This window comes from Electrona antarctica, assembly GCF_951216825.1.
Source record: "Electrona antarctica genome assembly, chromosome: 7".
NCBI lineage: Eukaryota > Metazoa > Chordata > Actinopteri > Myctophiformes > Myctophidae > Electrona > Electrona antarctica.
The window spans coordinates 44348382-44368947 of record NC_136812.1 but is presented as its reverse complement, the minus strand read 5'-3'; the positions used below and the strand labels follow the sequence as shown (position 1 = coordinate 44368947).

The 20566-nt window shown below is 46.3% G+C and overlaps 1 protein-coding gene across 1 annotated transcript; it reads left to right on the top strand.

Annotated features, from left to right (window-relative positions):
- The first annotated feature begins 383 nt into the window (after positions 1 to 383).
- Positions 384 to 19486, top strand: ftsj3 (FtsJ RNA 2'-O-methyltransferase 3). The gene is made up of 21 exons (XM_079506088.1): positions 384 to 561; positions 863 to 968; positions 1091 to 1137; positions 1454 to 1533; positions 2519 to 2618; positions 10332 to 10526; positions 11011 to 11126; positions 11446 to 11550; positions 11718 to 11818; positions 12049 to 12135; positions 12787 to 12975; positions 13891 to 14026; positions 14161 to 14357; positions 14692 to 14815; positions 15316 to 15400; positions 15717 to 15852; positions 16156 to 16244; positions 16909 to 17011; positions 17372 to 17555; positions 18181 to 18275; positions 18679 to 19486. The coding sequence occupies exons 1-21, from the start codon at positions 495 to 497 to the stop codon at positions 18935 to 18937; spliced, it is 2601 nt and encodes an 866-aa protein (XP_079362214.1). The 5' UTR covers positions 384 to 494; the 3' UTR covers positions 18938 to 19486.
- The last annotated feature ends 1080 nt before the right edge of the window (positions 19487 to 20566 follow it).

Here is a 20566-nt window from a genome sequence, read left to right as displayed (position 1 = left end):
TATCAGACCAACTTTGGAAGATGGTGGTCCAGCATAATAGGCTAATAAAGGCAAAAATCCCCCCCCAAAAAATATATATCTTACTTTAAAAGCATAATAGGCTGGCTGGCACTATGGTGCCTACCACATGGTCACTATACCACATCAAAAGCAAAATGGGTGGCGGGCCCATTATATTGGACTGCAATTTGTGATTGTGCTAGTTCAGTATTATTCATTTTTTCCACAGTTTTAAAATTACCACAAACCAACCAACATAAGAATTTGACACATGGTAGATTAGAAGACACTAGTAACCTCGCGTCCAGAAGACAGTAGGTGGCGCTAGTGCTCCGTGAAAACAAAACCACAGGAGGCGAGCTCAGGCTTTGCTGTCTCGTGACGTAGAATGCTTGCGCCGAGTACACGTGTTTTGTTTTCATGGAAGTAGTGTGTTAGTTATTTAGCCAGACGTTTAAACTGTAACGTTTATTTAGTGTACAACAACTACAAACATGGGGAAGAAACTCAAAGTCGGAAAGTCCAGAAAAGACAAATTCTACCATTTAGCCAAAGAAACGGGTATGTATATATAATGGTGGTACTGTATCAAGCTGTACGACCTGCTGTATGATAGCTAGCACAGCATGCTAGCATAAGCATGTGTTAATTTTACCTTTTTTGTTTTTATGTATTACTAGTCTTGGATCAAGATTATCATAGATGTATTTGATCCAGTCTGACTTTTACTATCTACTACTATCTACTGACTTTTATTATGATACTATATGTGCAAATGTAAAAAATAAAATATGATAGTTTTGATCGGAAGCTATAACATGGCTAATGTATTAATTACGGTAATCTGTCTTGTGTTTCCCAGGATACCGCTCTCGTTCTTCCTTCAAACTCATTCAACTCAATCGTAAATTCGGATTCCTACAGAAAGCTAGGGCCCTTGTGGACTTGTGCGCTGCTCCGGGCGGTTGGTGAGTTTGCGTGTGACTTGTCAACATCTACTGTAGTCACTTTATTAATATTGTCATGTATATTTGTTATTATTTGGCAAGCTAGTAGTTTTCCTGCACCCTGACTGTCATTTTCTCATTAGGTTGCAGGTGGCGTCCAAGTTTATGCCTGTGTCAAGTCTCATCATTGGTGAGTGCAGCTTCCTCATTGGTCTTGGACTAATATCGATGGCCCTCTCAGATGATCCCACTGAAATGAAATGAAATGAAATTTATATTTACCCAGGGTATCTGGGCTAAGCTCAAGAACTTGTTTCCAGCCAGGCCCTGCTCATAGAACACATTTCATCGTAGTGGTTGATGCCTTGTTCAAGGGCATTTCAGCGGTGGTAATTTTAACGTGTCGGACGGCTGGTTCGAACTGGGAACCTTCCGGTATCTAGACCGCGCCGCTATCCGTTCGGCCACCGCTGCCACTGAACTCTTTCCTTTTCTTCTCCTGACAGGCGTTGATCTGGTGCCCATCAAGGGCATCCCCAATGTGGTGACTCTGCAGGACGACATCACCACAGATAAATGCAGAACGGTAAGGAGTTGAGCTGACACTGTATGGAGGGTCTAGCCTGGCATGGCCAGACTGCGTAGATATTAGTCTGGAATATCTGCGTGGAACCTGCATTTCCAAGGGGTGGATAAAAAAAAGGCTAGTCTGGTAATAAACACGCCTAGGTAGCCATGGTTCACATGACGGCGCTCGTACTTCACGAGCATCATGGCACAAAAGCATTTTCATCCAAGCCGGGGTTTTTTCGCCATTATGCTTTCAACTACAGTACGGTGAGTCGTATGCTCCCCTATCGGTTGGGAGGTGTTGCACTCTGAAACACCGGGTGCGTTATATATGCACACTGACTGCACTGCCAATGGAGCGTCACAGTCCCGCCCCCGACGAGCGGCTTGGAAGAGAATTTCCAATTCATTTTTCCCATAGACGTTTCAGAAAGTATTTATTTAAAGATAGTTAGCTGAGTTGGCTTTGTCTGAGGCTTACAGGTCTTTAAATAAATACTTTCTGAAACGTCTATGGGAAAAATGAATTGGAAATTCTCTTCCGGGCATGAAAGGGGGTGGGACTGCGACCCTCTATACAAACAAATAGGAGAGTGTGCTCCCAGTGTGCAACTGAGTTTTCCGAAACGCACCCAGTTTGAGAAAAATGTCGGATAATTTTTATTTAAATTTTATTTTTATTATTAAACAACACAGAATGCACGGGTGCTTTATATTTGAAATGTGAACGTTTATTTACACGTTTGCTCTGTAAATGTACTAATGTAGCTGTCCCATAAAACAGGCAGAAGTTGCTTCATGACTGTCATGATTATGACGTGTCATGTTTCAGTGCTAAAACACCCCCAACAGGGTTTTTTTATTAAATTTTTTTGCACTTGCAGATTCATCTGGTTTCCGTCACTTCCATAAAAAGTGTCTTTGATGGAATGTAGACATTTGATAACACTTAATATCATCACTGGAGTTCTTGACTTGACACACATTCTTCCCAAACTCAGGCTCTTCGAAAGGAACTGAAAACCTGGAAGGTGGATGTTGTCCTAAATGACGGCGCTCCAAATGTAGGATCCAACTGGGTGCATGATGCCTTCACACAAGGTAGGTCAATTAGCCAGCCAGTCGGTCAACAAATGAATCTATCACATGGCTTAAACAAAGTAAATGGAAAATTGAGAGATGATTTACAGATTAAAATAAATTGTCAGAATTTCTTCAGTAGATATTGGATACTAAAACCTTTTTCCAGTAATGTTGCTTGTCTACTGGTGAAATGTGTTATATTTGCTGCATATATTTTGCTAGCCCTAGAATGACTGTGATCTTACATACATACATTTCATGGATTCCAAATACACAGCCATAGATCTGTTCTATCTGTTCTATTTCATACCTACTGACCGCCAGAGGGGCGGTGTTTTCAACACCTGGATATGCATCACGCGCTCGCGCATTGGTCGAATATTAATACCAACACCGTCACTCGTGACCCCATGTGGGCGTGAGCCACCTATATAGGTGCCCAGTTCACAGGGTTCATCCTCTTTCATCTTTTCGCCTCGAAAAGCGCAGGTCGTTGAAACTAAACAGCTACGCTACTGTGTCTCGAAACCAACGCGGTTGGAGCCATATATATATCTATGGTTGGAGCTACCTTGTGTCCTCCAGAGACACGCGTGGTTTGTTTTCACGACTGGGGTTCCCCCCCCCCGTGCGTTCGATACGGACGTTCGACAATATTGTCATTGTGAGGTAAGTTTGAAGTGACAGACAGTCACAGACTGCAGCATTGAGGGTGTCTTTCGCCCCGCCGCTGCTGCTGGCGTGCGTTCTGTAGCAACGGAGTGTTTCTGTGAGCCAGCTCGCACGTGAGTATACTTATTACTTTCTACTGTTGTTTGACAACGCGTGTGTTTGGAACCAGCGCCGCACGTTTGCGCGTTGTGTTTGTGCTAACGTTAGTAACGAGAGTGTTCTTCGCTCCATCTCTATCGTTTTAGCTGGATACTACTGGGTTTACTGGTGGTGATATGACAAACTGTCCCGTTTACTGAAAAGTTACGACCCCTACAGAGTGATTTGCGCTCTGTCGTTTACCACCGTATTTCAGTTTGAGAACTGATATGGTGTGAGTATTGTATTTCTGTTGTTTGGCTAATTGCTTTCGTAGTTTGCATTAGCATAGGCATTGACAGTGCTTTTGTTCTGCTGCCTGCCAGTACCACCGTATTTCAGTTTGAGGACTGCTACGGTGTGAGTATTGTATTTCTGTTGTTTAGCTAATTGCTCTCGTAGTTTGCATTAGCATAGGCATTGACAGTGCTTTTGTTCTGCTGCCTGCCAGTACCGCCGTATTTCGCAGTAAGGGCTGCTAGCCTGCTACGGTGTGGTTATTTTTGTTAATTAATTCAACGCAGAGTGCGGATTTGATTTATCCCTTATTAATTGCCCCATTGTATTGGGTATCAATATAGACAAAGAGTGCTTTACGCTCTGCTGCCTCCCACCGTATTCCAGCGTGAAGGCTGCCGGTGTGGTTATTTTGTTAAAAAACTCATTCAATGCCAAGGGCTGAGTTAACTCAATTCTTATGAATTGCCCTGCACTATTTGGCATTAATATAGGCTCTGAGAGTGCCCTACGCTCTGCTGCCTCCCACCGTATTCCAGTGTGAAGGCTGCCGGTGTGAATACTTTGTGGTATTCGGTTAATTAACCATTCAACGCCAAGTGCTGAGTTAACATAACTCTTATTAATTGCCCTGCACTATTTGGCATTCATATAGGCTTTGAGAGTGCCCTACGCTCTGCTGCCTCCCACCGTATTCCAGCGTGAAGGCTGCTGGTGTGAATACTTCGTGGTATTCGGTTAACTCATTCAATGCCAAGTGCTGAGTTAACTTATTTCTTATTAATTGCCCTGTTCTATTGGGTATTAATATAGGCTTGGAGAGTGCGTTACGCTCTGCTGCCTGCCACCGTATTTCAGCGAGGACTGCTACGGTGTGAATATATATATTTGGTGTATTCGGTTACCTCATTCAACGCCAAGTGTTGACCTAACATTTCGTATTAATTGCCCTGCACTATTTGGCATTAATATAGGTTTTCTGCGGCCTGCCACTGTGTTTCAGCGTGAAGGCTGCCATTACGGTGTAGTGCCCATATAGGCATTGAGAGAGTGTCCTTCGCTCCGTTGCCTGCTGTCGTGGTTCAGCGTGGGGACTGCTGTCACGGTGTACCGTCGGCTAGTATAGGCACTGGGAGTGTGTTTCGCTCCACTGCTTTATCTCTTGCCATCATGAACAGCATCTGTAAATGCTCGGCCTCGCTGAGTCCGGACGATGGCCATGATATGTGCCCGAGCTGTCTCGGCATCGCCCATCTGAAACAAGCGCTGACGGAGGAGGCTTGTACCAACTGTGGCAGCATGCCCTATACGGCGAGGGTTGCTAGGTTGGCTGCAGTGGAGAGTCCGCTTATCGACATACCTTGCTCAGGAATGCCAACCCTGTTGCCTGAATGGCCGGTGAGGGATCGCCGTAAACGCAAGGTTACGAGGTCAATGGCCGCAGGCGCAAAGAAGCCCAAAGTAGCCACTGTGGTCAAGGAAGCCACTGTCACCGAGGTTGACCCCATGGCTCACAAGGTGGATACGTTGGCCTCTGAGTTTGCCCAGATTAAGGCCCTCCTGCTCAACCTGCAGCCTTGTGCTCCTACCGCCGATACTCTGGCCCCAGTGCCTCGGCACCAGGGCGCAGATGACCACAATGGTCATGCCAGTGAGAACGGAGAGCGGGAGGAGGATGCCATGTCCATTGCAGCCTCGGACTCCCTCTTCACCAGCACTGATGCAGATCGTGATGACCTGGAAGAGGACGAGGGGGGGGCACACTCGCCCAACCGCTCAGAGACGAGCTCTCTGGGGCCGGAGGTGGATGCTCCTCAGATGCCTGGGCACGACCTCTCTGTGACCAAGCAGGCCATCCTGGTGGCCTTGTCACGACTGGGGCTTGACACCCCTGTTAATACGGCCCCAACTCAAAATGCCTTCTTTAAAGGCACTGACCGGCCTACATCCTTCAATGTGCCGCCCTCTGCGGATTTCATAAAGGAGCTCCAGTCGTGTTGGGAGAACCCAAAGTCTAATCTCCACATCTCACAGGACTGCAGGGCCTTGTCGGCCATGGAGGATGCGGCCACATTGGGTTTGAACCGCATGCCTCCAATTGCTGAGACCGTCGCGTCCCTGGTAGTGTCCCCGGACGAGGCCCTCAGGCCGGATGCTCGTTGTCCACGAGCGCAGTGTAGAGTTACGGACGACTACCTGACTAAGAGCTATGACACAGCAGCTCGTATGGCGCGTCTCGGCAACTCTCTTTCCCATCTTGTCCTGGCCCTTTCCCAGTCCCTCCAGACGGCGGGGGCTGATGCCCAGACACAGAGCCTGAGCGACTGTTCCCTCAGGGCCTTTGCTTATATGTCCAGGGAACTTGGCAGACTGATGTCCACTCTGACCATGGCCCGTCGCCAGATATGGCTCGCACAAGCCCCATTGTCGAGCAGATGCAGAGAGTCGCTCCTCAAGCTGCCCGTCGTTCCAGGGGCGGTGTTTGGGCCCGCAGCTCAAGAGGCTCTGGAACGTGGTGTTCAGGCAAGGACGTCCCGGAAGCAATATTCAGACCTGCGTCAGGGGTCTGGCAGGTCTGCCTCCCGGGCTGGCAGATACTCGGGTCCTTCCTACCCAGCAGCTGGTGCTCGAGGTGCTCGAGGTTCCTCGGGAGGCAGGCGTTCCTTCCCTCGGCAGGTCCAACCCCAACAGAATCCCCTGCAGCCTTCCTTTCGGGCACCCACAGGCAGGGCGCCTAGGCGTGGGGCCTCTAACAGGCGTTCCTCCGGACCATCTACGGCCCGGGGGAGTCGGGCTTGACCCCCCGGACCCAGGCCCCAGCAGGTTCACCCCACAACATCTCAGCCGCTGGGAAGCCTTAACCCCAGACCCTTGGGTGCTAGCAACGCTATCCGAGGGTTACAGGGTTCAATTCAGGCGTCGGCCCCCACCATTCAACGGGGTAAGAATGACCGTGGTCGACGACCCACTGAGGTCTCGGGCCCTCAGTCACGAAATCGCAGAGCTCCTACAGAAGGGAGCCATAGAGAGTGTACCTGGTGCAGCTCAGCTAAGAGGGTACTACTCCTTTTACTTTCTTGTTCCAAAGAAGGATGGCGGGCTTCGGCCGATCCTCGACCTCAGGCAGTTGAACCAGTACCTGAAGGTGTTTCGTTTTCGGATGCTGCGCACGGTGGACGTTCTCCACTCCGTGTCAGCCAACGATTGGTTCACCAGCATCGATTTGAAGGATGCTTATTTCCATGTGCCAGTGGCACCACATCACAGAGAGTTCCTCCGCTTTGCCTTCATGGGGCAGGCATATCGATTCCGGGTGCTCCCGTTCGGTCTCTCTCTCTCCCCCCGGGTCTTCACCAGATGCGTGGCAGCGGCACTTGCCCCGCTACAAGCCAGGGGCATGCGGATCCTCCCATATCTGGACGATTGGCTTCTGTGCGCCTCGAGTCGAGAGAGGGTGCTCTGCGACACGTCTGCCCTTCTGGACCATGTTGCACAGCTGGGACTCACGGTGAATTTCACCAAGAGTTCTCTGACTCCCCGTCAGGACGTGGTGTTCATCGGCATTCCCATCAACTCGGTCTCAATGAGAGCTTGCCCCTCCCCGCGGCGGGTGGACGACATTCTGGAGCTTGTCTCCCGTGCCCAAGGGGGTACAAGGTTGACGTATGGCCTGCTCCTCCGGTTGCTAGGCATGCTGGTTGCTGCATCCACAATCGTGCCCCTGGGACTCCTTTCTTTGCGCCCCCTGCAGAGGTGGACCAACGCCTTGGGCCTCGACCCCAAGAGGCACCAGAAGAGGCTTGTGAGGACATCCAGCCAGTGCCGGCGGTTGCTGGAACCTTGGAAGAAACGGCAAGACCTTTGCCGGGGTGTCGTCTTGGGCTCAATACCCTCCCGCCGGGAGGTTGTTGTGACGGATGCGTCCCTCTCAGGCTGGGGGGCCGTGTGGAATCACAGAACTGTCAGAGGGGCCTGGGGCCCTCGGCAGAGACATCAGCACATAAATGTACTGGAGCTCCATACAGTGTTTCTTGCCCTCAGGCATTTCCTTCCTGCCCTGGAAGGGAAACATGTCCTTGTCCGGACAGACAATACATCAACGGTCTACCACGTAAACCATCAGGGAGGCGTCAGATCCAAGCAATCCCTGCAGGAGGCCCAGAGACTCCTTCGGTGGGCGTTCCCTCGCTTTGCGAGTCTCAGAGCGGTGCATCTCCCAGGGCTGGACAACCAGGCTGCAGACCTGCTTTCACGGGGATGCCCTCCTCCGGGGGAATGGAGGCTGAATCCCTCAGTAGTTCGGGAGGTATGGGAGAGGTTCGGGAGAGCTGGAGTGGACCTGTTCGCTTCGAGTGCGTCGACGCACTGTCCTCAGTGGTTCTCCCAGTACGAACCGTCCAGCCCGTTGGGGCAGGACGCACTGGCTCACCCCTGGCCTCGGGACTGTCTGCTGTATGCATTCCCTCCACTCCCACTACTCAAGCTCATACTGCACAGGATAGCCACAGACGGGCACAAGGTGCTGCTGGTGGCGCCGTACTGGCCTGGGAGGGTTTGGTTCCCCATGGTCCAGCAACTTCTCGACGGGACGCCTTGGCCTCTGCCATCGAGGCAGGATCTCCTCTCTCAGGTAGGGGGCCGCATCTGGCACCCCCGCCCGGACCAACTTCGGCTCCATGTTTGGCCCCTGAAGGGCCGGACCTCCTACTGAACTCCTGTGACCAGGCAGTTGTCCGCACCATGCTCAACGCTAGGGCGCCCTCCACTAGGGCACTGTATGCGAACAGATGGAGGCTGTTCTGTGGCTGGTGTGAAGAACAATGTGTGGACCCAGCCACGTGCTCTGTGCCGGTGCTGCTCCGCTACCTGCAGATGCTGCTGGACAAGAGTCTTCAGCCCAATACAGTGAAGGTGTATCTGGCCGCCATTTCAGCCCGGCATGTGCCAGTCGACGGGCGTACCCTGTGGTCTCACCCATGGGTGGGTAGCTTCCTGAAAGGGGCCGTTAGGTTGCACCCCCCACACGTCACCCGAGTGCCTTCATGGGATTTACCTATGGTGCTGGAAGCCCTGTGCTCGGCACCTTTCGAGCCGCTGGAGCGGGCTGACCTCAAGTGGTTATCAGTCAAGACTGCCTTCCTCCTTGCCATCACATCCGCCAAGCGGGTGGGGGAGCTCCACGCCCTGTCTGTAGCTAACGAGTGTGTTAGGTGGGCTGCGGACGGGTCTGGGGTCACACTGTGGCCCAACCCCTCTTTTCTCCCCAAGAGGATCTCAACCTTTCATGTCAACCAGCCAGTCAGGTTGGCAGCTTTCACCCCGCAGCCGGGAGCGGAGGGGCTACTCCCTGCCGCTGGGTTGTGTCCCATCCGGGCCCTGAGGCAGTACATCGCCATGACGATAGACTTCCGGAAGTCAGACGCCCTCTTCCTGTGCTATGGAGGGCACAGAAAGGGGTATGCCGTCTCCAAACAACGACTTTCTCACTGGGTGGTGGACGCCGTTTTACAGACCTACGAGCGCCGGGGGTTGCCGGCTCCCCCTGTGAGGTGTCACTCAACTCGGAGTGTCTCCACCTCCTGGGCCGCACTGAGGGGTGTCCCGCTGGCCGATATCTGTGCTGCAGCGACGTGGGCCTCTTCGTGCACATTTGCCCGCTTCTACAGGGTGAATGTGGCCGCCCCTCATCCTGTGGCGACGGCAGTGCTGTCCGCTTATTCGACCTGCAACTGAGGTTCGGTGAGTGCAGGTTCCTCGTGACCATGTTGGTATGAGTCATCCAGGTGTTGAAAACACCGCCCCTCTGGCGGTCAGTAGGTATGAAATAGAACGCAAGTTATGCATATAACTATGGTTCTATGAATACCGGATGACCGCCAGAGTTCATTGTCACTCGGAATCCCGACGAAAAGATTTCATGAGGATGAACCCTGTGAACTGGGCACCTATATAGGTGGCTCACGCCCACATGGGGTCACGAGTGACGGTGTTGGTATTAATATTCGACCAATGCGCGAGCGCGTGATGCATATCCAGGTGTTGAAAACACCGCCCCTCTGGCGGTCATCCGGTATTCATAGAACCATAGTTATATGCATAACTTGCGTTCTACCTCGTCGGCATTTAACCCTTTAAGAGCTGAGACCAGATTCTACAAGCTCTGCTATTTTTCAACAGCTAAAGTTTAAAATAATGGTTAAAGTAGTTAAAAGCTAAGGTGACATAGACGCGTTCCAAGTCTTAATGGGTTAATAGTACCTGTTGCAAACCTACAATGATGGTTAACCCATTTTGGGCGGGGACCCCTTTTGGTTTTAAGCATTATGTTATACTTTAGCTATTGAAAAATAGCAGATCTACAAGCTCATAGCACGGCACCAAGAGCTTGTAGGCTATTTTTTTTTAATCGTGAAAATAGTGCAAATCTTTGAATATATATTCTTTCAGAGCCAACGTTTATAACTCAAATCTTTGCTTCTGGGGGAGTCCCTGGATCAACATGTTTTCAGATGGGGGTCGGCGGGCAATTACATATAATCTTGGGGGTCCTTGACATGAAAATGTTTGAGAACGACATAGAAACATGGGTTTTTCAAGAAGACTGTCAGGATTTAGAAGACATTTGTAGAATCGTTCCCAGGTCTAAATGGGTTAACACAATCATCTACCCTGTTTCCTCTCCAGCTCACCTGACACTCATGGCCCTGAAGCTGGCCTCTGAGTTCCTGAACAAGGGTGGCACCTTTGTCACCAAGGTGTTCCGCTCCAAGGACTACCAGCCTCTGCTCTGGATCTTCCAGCAGTTCTTCAAGAAGGTGCAGGCCACCAAGCCTCAGGCCTCCAGGAACGAGTCTGCCGAGATCTTCGTCGTCTGCCAAGGTCAGAACTAGGTCAGGGCAATTTAACCGAAAATGTATCGAATTCTAAACGCTCTAAATTCTATTTAGAGCGAATAAGACTGTAAATCATCATCATTCCAGATGTTCTTGTTTTCCAGGACAGTATTTCATCATCATTTTATTCTATGCAGTATCACTGAGCAGTATGGGTACTAGGAGGGATTGAGGGGTTTCTTTTTGTCTGTTTTTTCTTTCCTTCTTTTTGTTTTTCATAAAAGGGGGGAAATAAATGTATACTGTACTAATAATATAGTACAGTATATTATTATAGTACTGTAATAATAATGTATGACTTGTTGTTCTTTGACAAAAACAAATAACCCACTTAATCTTGGATAAATGTTTTGTTTTATTTATTTAATTGTGGCTATAACCATAATGTAAACAACTGTCTGAGATCTGCCTGTTTTGTTAGCATTCTTAACTGTTTCACGAAATGCACGTTTTATTTCCACCACTTTCAGGTTACCTCGCTCCGGACAAAATTGATAACAAGTTCTTCGACCCCAAACATGCATTCAAAGAGGTGGAGGTTCAGGCTAAGACGGTGAAGGACTTGATACCCCTAAAGAAGCCCAAGGTGTGTGCTGATGATTTAGCGGTTATTATCAGACCTTCAAATGAAGGCTGCAAACTATGTTAAGCATTTATTTAAATTTGCTTGGAGTACTAGATGGGCGGAAATTTAGAAATCAGGACAATTCAGATGGATTCATGCACATCACGACAGAACAGATATTTAACTTATTATGCAAAACCTTCCTGTGATTGTATAAACTTCTATGAAGTTGTATTGTATTATTTGGAAGGGATCTCTTTATTGTTCACCATATGAATGAAGTTAAAACAAACAAAATACTGATCCATTGCTGACTCTATGGGCACCTCTTGTTTTCCAGGCGGAAGGATACACAGATGGTGATCTGACTCTTTACCACAGCTTTACACTGACAACCTTCCTCAAAGCTGAAAACCCTGTAGATTTCCTGAGCAAAGCCAGCACGGTGAGGTTTACATAGTTTTCCTAGTCTAACTCGTACCCCGCTTAAACCCTATATTATACTTATGTGTACGTCAAATAGCTTATCTACAATGCCACTTAAGCTTCCAGTGTTTAATATAACTGAGTGTAAATTACTAGTATTCTTGGTTTTTTCCCCGTCTCATTCAGATCACCTTGGATGATTCCGTCCTGGAGGCTCACCCGTCTACCACCGATGAAATAAAGGAATGCTGCCTTGACATTAAGGTCCTGGGTCGTAAAGAGCTTCGGTAAGCCAATCCCCTCGCTCGTCTAGTGACGACGAGTCGTGTGTGTGTGTGTGTGTGTGTGTGTGTGTGTCGTAAAGAGCTTCGGTAAGCCAATCCCCTCGCTCGTCTAGTGACGACGAGGTGTGTGTGTGTGTGTGTGTGTGTGTGTGTGTGTGTGTGTGTGTGTGTGTGTGTGTGTTCTCGTTCGTTCGCTCGCCTGTATCCATCCACATGCTGTTTGTCTCCTCCAGCATGCTGCTGAACTGGAGGACCAAGCTGAGGAGATTCCTAACCAAGAAGCTGAAGGAGGAGGCCAAACAGACGGACACAGAGATGAAGTAAGGTCCTTGACATTATAAAGTTATTAACAATTAAGCAAGATTGCATCTGTCGGTAAGAGTCTAAAAGCCCAGTTAACATAGCCTGGCTAATATCACACAACACTGTTGCGGTATATCAGTCTGGGCTGGCTCCACTTGGATTTCATTTCCCGGGGGGGCGGGTTCAAACATTTTCTCTTTGATGCAATTGGTCAGAGCTACTGTCAGTCAAAAGTCTCAAGCATTGAACGTCACTGTACCAAAGCCCGCCCATATTGCATACCGTGTCCCGATTGGTCCGACCTGTTCTCTGCTGTAGGAAAGAGGCGTGCTACTGAGCCTCGCCAGACCGTAATCCGCTGGTAGGCAACTTTTTTTTGCCAACGGCTGATTCGGTCTGGTTTATTAACCAGGCTACAGTTAACAAATCGGTAGGGTTCACCTTCCAGGAAGCATGAAGGTGCACAGTAAGTTTTGGAGATGTGTTTTTTTACATCAAAGTTTTGGATGGATGGACTGATCAACCGGGATTGTCTATCCTTTTATCCCCCGCCCCTACCGGAGGATAATAATGACGAGGATAAAAATGACAACAATAGTCATACATACAACAGGTGGTGCTGCCTAGGGACATAATTACATCAAGTGTCATCTTTGCTTTTTCCTCAGACTGAGTTCCGATGATGATGATGATGATGATGATGATGAAGAAAAAGAAGAGGGCGTTTCTGTGGAGAAGCCAGACAAGAAGACAACGGTTGGAGATGTGGACAAAGACAAAGAGGACAAAGAGGACGAGGAGGAGATGGAGAAGATGTTGGCACAGTTAAAATCTGAAGAGGTGGCTGAACTCAGACGGTAGGACACTTTGTTGCACATGTAACTCATCCTTTAGCTTTAATTGTTTCTCATCAGCAAATAATTCACGTTAGTTATAAATTGGAAATGAGCAGAAACTTATTAGCTTAATGTGCAACATTATTTTCTCACTCAAAAGTCAACAAACCAACATGCAGTATAAGTGTATACAGGGTATCTACACATTTCTAAAGTGACATTTTAATCACATTTAAGACCCTTTTATACCTAATTGGCCAAATATCACAACCCTTCGCCCTGGGGGGCCTTGTTATCTTCTGGTTCGGCTATTTTCACAATGTTTATCTGTGGAACGAGTCAACTAAATCTAATGCCTACAATTCCAACTGCTTGTCAGTGGGGGGGGTCCCCAGTTCAAATATGAATATTTGGGGGGGGCCTGAAAGGTTTGGCAACCCTTGGTCTAAGGCAGGGGTGGGCAACTTTGACGATGGAGAGGGCCACTATATTTCCACGCTCACTCCAGAGAGCCACATTGCATATTACTGTCATAGCAAAAATATCCTATCTACAACTTGAAAACGGCAACGTGTTTTGAGCTTGTAGATCGGCTATTTTTGCTATATATTGGAATCCTGAAAAGTAACCTTTTTTCATTTAATTTCAAATGCATTTAGTTATAGTTATGCTAACTTTATGAACTAAATAAAAATATACTGGACATAAAATAAAAGATAACATTTTAATACTAGTAATTAGCTGAAATCAATATATACATATCAGCATTCTGATATTAACCTGTGGGCCGCATTAAGTGATGGTGAGGGCCGCATGTGGCCCCCGGGCCGCCAGTTGCCCATGTATGGTCTAAGGGTTTAGTTAGATCTATTTAGGTGGGAAAACAGCAGGACCAGTTTGTCTTTATACTGCGTCTGTATGAACTATGTCTGTCAGGAAGAAGAAGAAGCTCCTGAAGGAGAAGAGGAAGCAGAGGGAGAGGGTGGAGCTGAAGATGGACCTGCCATCGACCTCCATCGCTGACACCGGTGATAGCAGCATGTTCTCCCTCAAAACTGTCAACAAGGCTAAGGTGAGGGACACACACACACCCTCTGCTTCCTCACTTCCATCATCCGTTTATCTTTATCTTTCCCCCGAATTCCCCATCTATCGTCCCTCTAATCTTTATGTCCACCGCCTCCCCTTCTGGTAATCTTGTGCCAGGCGCTGACTGAGATCACCAGGGGGGACATGCAGGGAGCAGACAACCTGGCGGACGAACACGGAGACTTCCACCTGTCCTCTGACGATGAGGACGATGAGGACGCAATGTCTTTGGCCTCCGACCTGGACGATGAAGACTTGGAGGAGGTGGAGAACAGAGAGAGAGAGCTGAAGAAGAAAGACCCTAAGAAGAAGAAGTAAGGGGCTGCTTTCAGTTCCTCTCTATCAATGAGCCTGGCTCTCTAAGCCAAAGCATCATGTTGAGGCGTGGCCACAGGCAGCACAGAGTGAGAGTTCAGTACGGAACCAACTCTACTGTATGTTGGTAGTGAATAAAGCCCGAGTTATACTTGGTTGTACGTGTGTGTCGCACCCTGGAAATGGCAGCCTGTGAGCTTGTAGATCTGCTAGTATTTGGTGTGCAACACTGACTTGAGCACAACTAAGTGTAAATCTGGTTTAAGAGGCTGATGTTGGGTTGAAATAAGTTATGTGTTGAGGGATTCATTTTTATTTTTATGATTATTCCAGGGTGTCTTTCAGTGCGAATGCTGAAGATGAGGAGGACGATGGAGGAGAAGAGAGTGGCCTTTTGGTGGACTTGGAGGATAAGGATGAGAAGAAAGAGCGGGAGGCCGACCTCTGGTTCAGCAAGGTTTGTCTGCTTCTCATATATTTTCAGGATGGTTTTAGACCAGTCCAATTCAGCTTTTTTTTTGTTTTTTTGTGGCTTTCGCCTTTTATTTTATATATATACTTCGTTCGCAATAAAAACATTTATTTTTATTTTTATGGAGGGATAGACAGTAGGCTGACAGTAAATGGGCAGAGAGATGGGTGGGGGGTGACATGCAGTAAAAACCGTCGGGATTGGGAGTCGAACCTGCGGCACACTGCCAGACTGGATTACCAGTCAAGGTGCCTGGACCGCTGAGCCACGGCCCAGGCCCAATTCAGCTTTAATGAAGTCACCAAGCTGAATCTCATCCCACATTGGTAGGGAATTGAACCTGTAACCCTATTAGCTCACTTTATCAATTTGGCCACAGATACATGTGTGTTAATTTTATAATGCAGTCATTTGATTATCAGCTTAATTGTTTCTTCTGGTAAATCATACCAATGATGATGTTTTTCTTTACGTTTGCCCTTCAGGGGATCTTCTCTGAGATCGACCTGGAAGGAGATGCAGACAATGAACTCAGGCAAACTGAGAAACTCCAGAACAAATCCAAAATGGGTAAAACATCTACTGCCTTACAAGTTTTATGTTTAAACAAGAAATCATTATTATACACATGAGATGAAAAGAAAAGGCCTCAAAATAGGACCTTTTTTAAATGTAGTACTTACAGGTTTCAGGTTTTTTTGTCTTATATTATATGCAGGTTAAATCATGTACAGTAGGATAATTATTTTGTACTAGTCAAACTAGGGTGCATTTCTAGTATGGATTCTGATGTGCTTGTTGAATATGGGCCCATAATTTAGGGAAAAAATAATGTAAGTAAAGGCAAGACTGCTCCTTCTACTCATGCTTGTGTTGACCACAAAAGGCAAGAAGAGGAAGGCTGTGGCGGTAGCAGAGGAGCAGGAACCTGCCGCACCACGGGAGGAAGAGGCAGGAGTCGCAGGACCTTCAAAGAAAGCCAAGGAAGAGAGTGACTCTGATGATGACACTGACGATGAGAAGTGAGCCCTTAATGTGATAGTCTGCACCGCCATCTTTGGTGCTGATGTTATATTTCAACAAGATAATTGCTCTTTTCTCTACAATAATGCATACCTTAAATAAATATTTGCTCTGAATTTAGTTTATTGGTGAGCTGTGACTGGTAAACTTTTACTAATGAGGACCGGTTGGAAATTCAATGAAGACAACTTTTTAATTCCATGCATTACTATGACTTCACTTCCTTTGGCACAATTAGTATTTATTACATCAAGTAAAGAATAATAATAATAATAATCAATTCTGATTCTGCCTTTACCTAGACAAATTGCCAAGATGAAGAACGCCCGGGGAGCCGGTGGACTTCCAGACGAAGACGATGACTTCCAGGTGGTTCCTGTAGAGAGCATCAGTGAGTACAGCAAAACACTGTACTTTAAAGGAGAATTCCATACTAGAAGGCTTTCTTCTTATTTGTAGTTGTTACGTCCCCACCATAGAGGTCCAGGTGTTATTTTGTGCAAAAGCGCATTATTGGCTATTTCCCCTACCATAAGCCCTCAATGAATTGCATTGAATTGCATTGAATTGAATGGGGCTATGTGGTGTTGTGCTAATTCGCTTATTTCCATCGCTCAAAAATAAAATGTATATATCCTCTCTTCATAATGTAAATAGTATCCCCAGTGGCACACTTTACTAATTATTTTGATGGAAATAAGCGAATTAGCACAAAAACCCAACCCCCATTGAGGGCTTATATTAGGGGAAATAGCCAATAATGCACTTTTGCACAAAATAACACCTGGACCTCTTTGTTAGGGACGTAACAACTACAAATAAAGGTAAGAAAGCCATCTGGCATGGAATTCTCCTTTAACATCTACCTAGTCTTGACTATTGTCTAGCCAGACTTGTATTCACATTATTTCCTTGTGTACTGATTGTTGTGAAATCAGTATCTGGTTGTTTGTCCTCCTGTGTCTCTCCATTAGACATAACGGTAATACTTAAGGTAATTCAGCGTGTGTGTGTGTGTGTGTGTGTGTGTGTGTGTGTGTTCTGTATCTATCCAGGTAAGCGTTCCAGGATCCTGGATGCAGAGGGCATGGCTCTGGGCTGTCAGATCGCTACTTCAAAGAAGAGAGCCAGAGACCTGGTCGATGATTCCTTCCACAGGTAATTGTGTTAATTTGAATGTCCATTTGGTTACACATCCACTCAGTTACATTAACACTGATGGTTTTACTGTGTGTCTGACTGTGTTGAGTTTTTCACACAGAAAATGTATGTCCTGATTGGATCAAAAAACAGCATTAGCATTAAAGTGGTCTCGAGGACCAGAATGTGTGGAACCACTAATCTACATAGAGGTGTGGCTTTCAAACTGAATGGATAGTTATTGAAATTGCAAGGTGCTGGAAAATTAAAACGTTCTTTCTTACAGATGCACTTTACAAGTGCTTGAATTGAAAATACCGGTATACAGAATAGGCTACGTTACAGCTGCATGTCATCGACTTTGTCACATGCTTGCAGGTACACCAACTCTGAGGAGCATTGGGACGTCCCCGAGTGGTTCGTTGACGACGAGCGGAAGAACCGGAAGAAGCCTATTCCGGTCACCAAGGAAATGGTGGAGGAGTACAAGCAGAAATGGAAGGAAATTAACGCTCGACCCATCAAGAGAGTGGCCGAGGCCAGAGCCAGGAAGAAGAGGAGGGTGAGAGGCACTGGATAGTGTGATGGAGGGGAGGCATAAAGTAGGGAGAAAGGAGTTGGTTAGAAAGAGAGGGCCCAAAGCCAGGAAATAGGAAGTAAAGTAAGAGAGAGGGAGATGAGGGTTTGGGGTATGATGAAGAGAGACCAAGACAAATTGGAAGAATTCAACTAAAGGTGACTTATTCTTAGGATGTCACATCAAAGTGAAAACAAAGAAAATAAAGGTTGAGCGGTCTAGAAGTAAAATGCTCGGCCACCACCACAGAGGCATTGGTTAAATTCCCTGAAACCTGTGCCTCTTTGGCTTGCCTGGGCGCTCCAACAAACATCATGTTTGCTGGTGGGAAGTCTGCAAGGGCTCATATACTTGTAGCTGCAGTAGCGACCCCTGCTGATTGGTTGGAGTACCTGTTTAGCAGGGAGGGGATCTGGGGGAGATTGCATGAACCTCTGCTCGTGTTAACGTCCCAGATAAACTTTGTTGTCTGTTGAAAAGAAGAGTTGTGAATTCATGTGTCAGAGGAGGCATGTGGTGCAGCAACAGGGACCACAGTACTCGCAGGGAATGGCAATGACTAAATTGGTTGCATATTGATTTGTTGTGTTTTTGCTGTGGCTTCCGTTAGTCAATGAAGAAGATGGAGCAGGCGAAGAAGAAGGCAGAGGCAGTGGTCAACACTGTAGACATCTCTGAGAGAGAGAAGATGGTGCAGCTCAGGAGGTATGGAGCCATATCACTATAACTGGAGTCACACAGCAAGATATAAATCGGCTCTTTAACCGTGTGATACATTTTCAGGTTTATTTCAATTACAGACAAACGGATCTCGGATCAAATTTATTTTGCCTGTTTTATAACATCTCTTATAACTCGTTGCTTGTTTTGCATGTTGCTTGCAAAGTTTGGTTAACTTTTTTTCTGACTCCCATGTCCAAATGGAATTCAGTTTACTGAACACATTTATTTGCCTATTTGATTTGTAGTGGCATAATGCTAAATCATTTAACACTGTTGACAGTTATTTTGGGCATGCTTGTACATGGGCACAGTACCTGGCAACCAGTGCAGAGTCTAGGTGTTTGAATCCCTTGTGTCTTCCTCTGTCTTTCTCTGTCTCTTGCAGCATCTACAAAAAAGCAGGTGTGGGTAAGGAGAAAAGGGAGGTGACCTATGTGGTGGCCAAGAGGGGTGCTGGGAAGAATGTGCGCCGCCCCCCCGGGGTGAAAGGTATATTCAAGGTGGTGGACAACCGCATGAAGAAAGAAGTCCGTGCCAGTGCCAGGAAAGAACAGAAGAAAGGTGGGAAAAAGGGGGGAAAAGGACGGCCGATGAACCGCGGGAAAGGTACCATGAAGGGTGGAAAAGGGCATAAAAGGACATAAATGAATAAGTGTAAGAACTTCTAGTGATACATCCCTGCCCTTCCGTCAAAGCGGTGAATGTCACCTGCCACCGTGAACAGGCCAGGGGTGTGAATATGAGGGAGGTTCATTGATTTTCCCCCTTGTATTATGGATGATGGTCCCGGGCACTGTCCTACAACCATGCATACTTCAGGTATCTTGAGTACTTGAAGTATCTTCTTGGAAAGTTGGGATCTTCTCTTAGTCGGTTTGTCTTTTGTACAATTTGCCCTTTTCTCTATTCTCAAATAAAGGTTTTCCAGTGGGTCTGCTCAGCTTCACTGTGTGCAAGACCCTGGGTATTCATAGTCCAGACACGAGATGCAATATGCATTTAACTAATGCAATATGCATTTAACCCCAGTGCTAATACAGTATAATATACTGTATACCGTATACTGTCTGTAACTACTTCTGTCATCTGTCAGTATACTGTCATCCTTTTTTTTTCTTAGAAATTCTAGAAATGCTAATTCATCTTGAACATATATCGGCTGCATGTTTGTTAATAAATGCATTTTGTTGAAAGTGACTTTTTATTCAAATATAGACTTTTCTTCATTTTATAAGTGAATTTCTAGGTCATACATGTTTCTCAACCAGTGGTCCAGAATATGTTTAAAATAATGTTCTTTGTTAAAGGTTTAATTAAAAATAGACAGTTGTAAGATATTCATACAAAAAACGATTAGAAATGAGTGCCATGCCTGAATATAAAATATACTGTATATATTGTATGGTTAATTTAGCTAATATGTTATTCAATGCCAACTGTTTTAACAAAAAAATTAACTAAGGAAATAACTATTGTATAGTTAACGTATCAAAAATGTAAATCACGATCACTCGACTCAGTAGCCTCACATCACTATTGTTAAAGGAAAACGCCTTTCAAAACAATTGTTACAAGGTGCTGTACAATAACATAGAGTATAACAAGAACAACACAGTTAAAAATAAAGCAGCAATAAAATAAGAAACGGCAACAAAAAAGGTACATGGAAATCGATACAAACATAACAGTACATAGAAATCAACAACATAGAAATAATCACTATAGCAAACCAAAATATTTACGATACAGATGAGTTTTAGCAGCTTTTTGAATGTATCGACTGGCTCTGCATTTTTCAAGTAAAGAGGTACATCGTTCCAAAGAGTAGGTGCTACAAATGAGAAGGCCCAATCACCTTTTGGGGCGGTGGTGCCTCGGGTAGAGTGGCCGGATGGCAACCACAAGGTTGCCAGTTTGAACCCCAGAGTTAGTGTCTAAGTGTCCTTGAGCAAGATGTGCTGGTTTATGTGTGAGAAAGGTTAAAAATGTCTTTGCCTGTTACCTGACAGAATCTTAAAATACACCCTTCAAGGATTAAAAAAATAACTTTTGGAACATAAAAATCCACCTAAGAATTTAGTAAAAGGAAAAGGAAAGATAATATGATGCGAACATTTTCAGATAATTTTGTGCAGCTTTTGCCCCAAAATAGTCAAGATGTCCTTGAATCTTCATAACCTTTTTATTTATTCCTTGGGTCCTTATTGTATGGAAACATTCATTTGTCATTTTCACAAAGTTTTGCTTTGTCTTGTTTTTGGCAATAGTTAGGC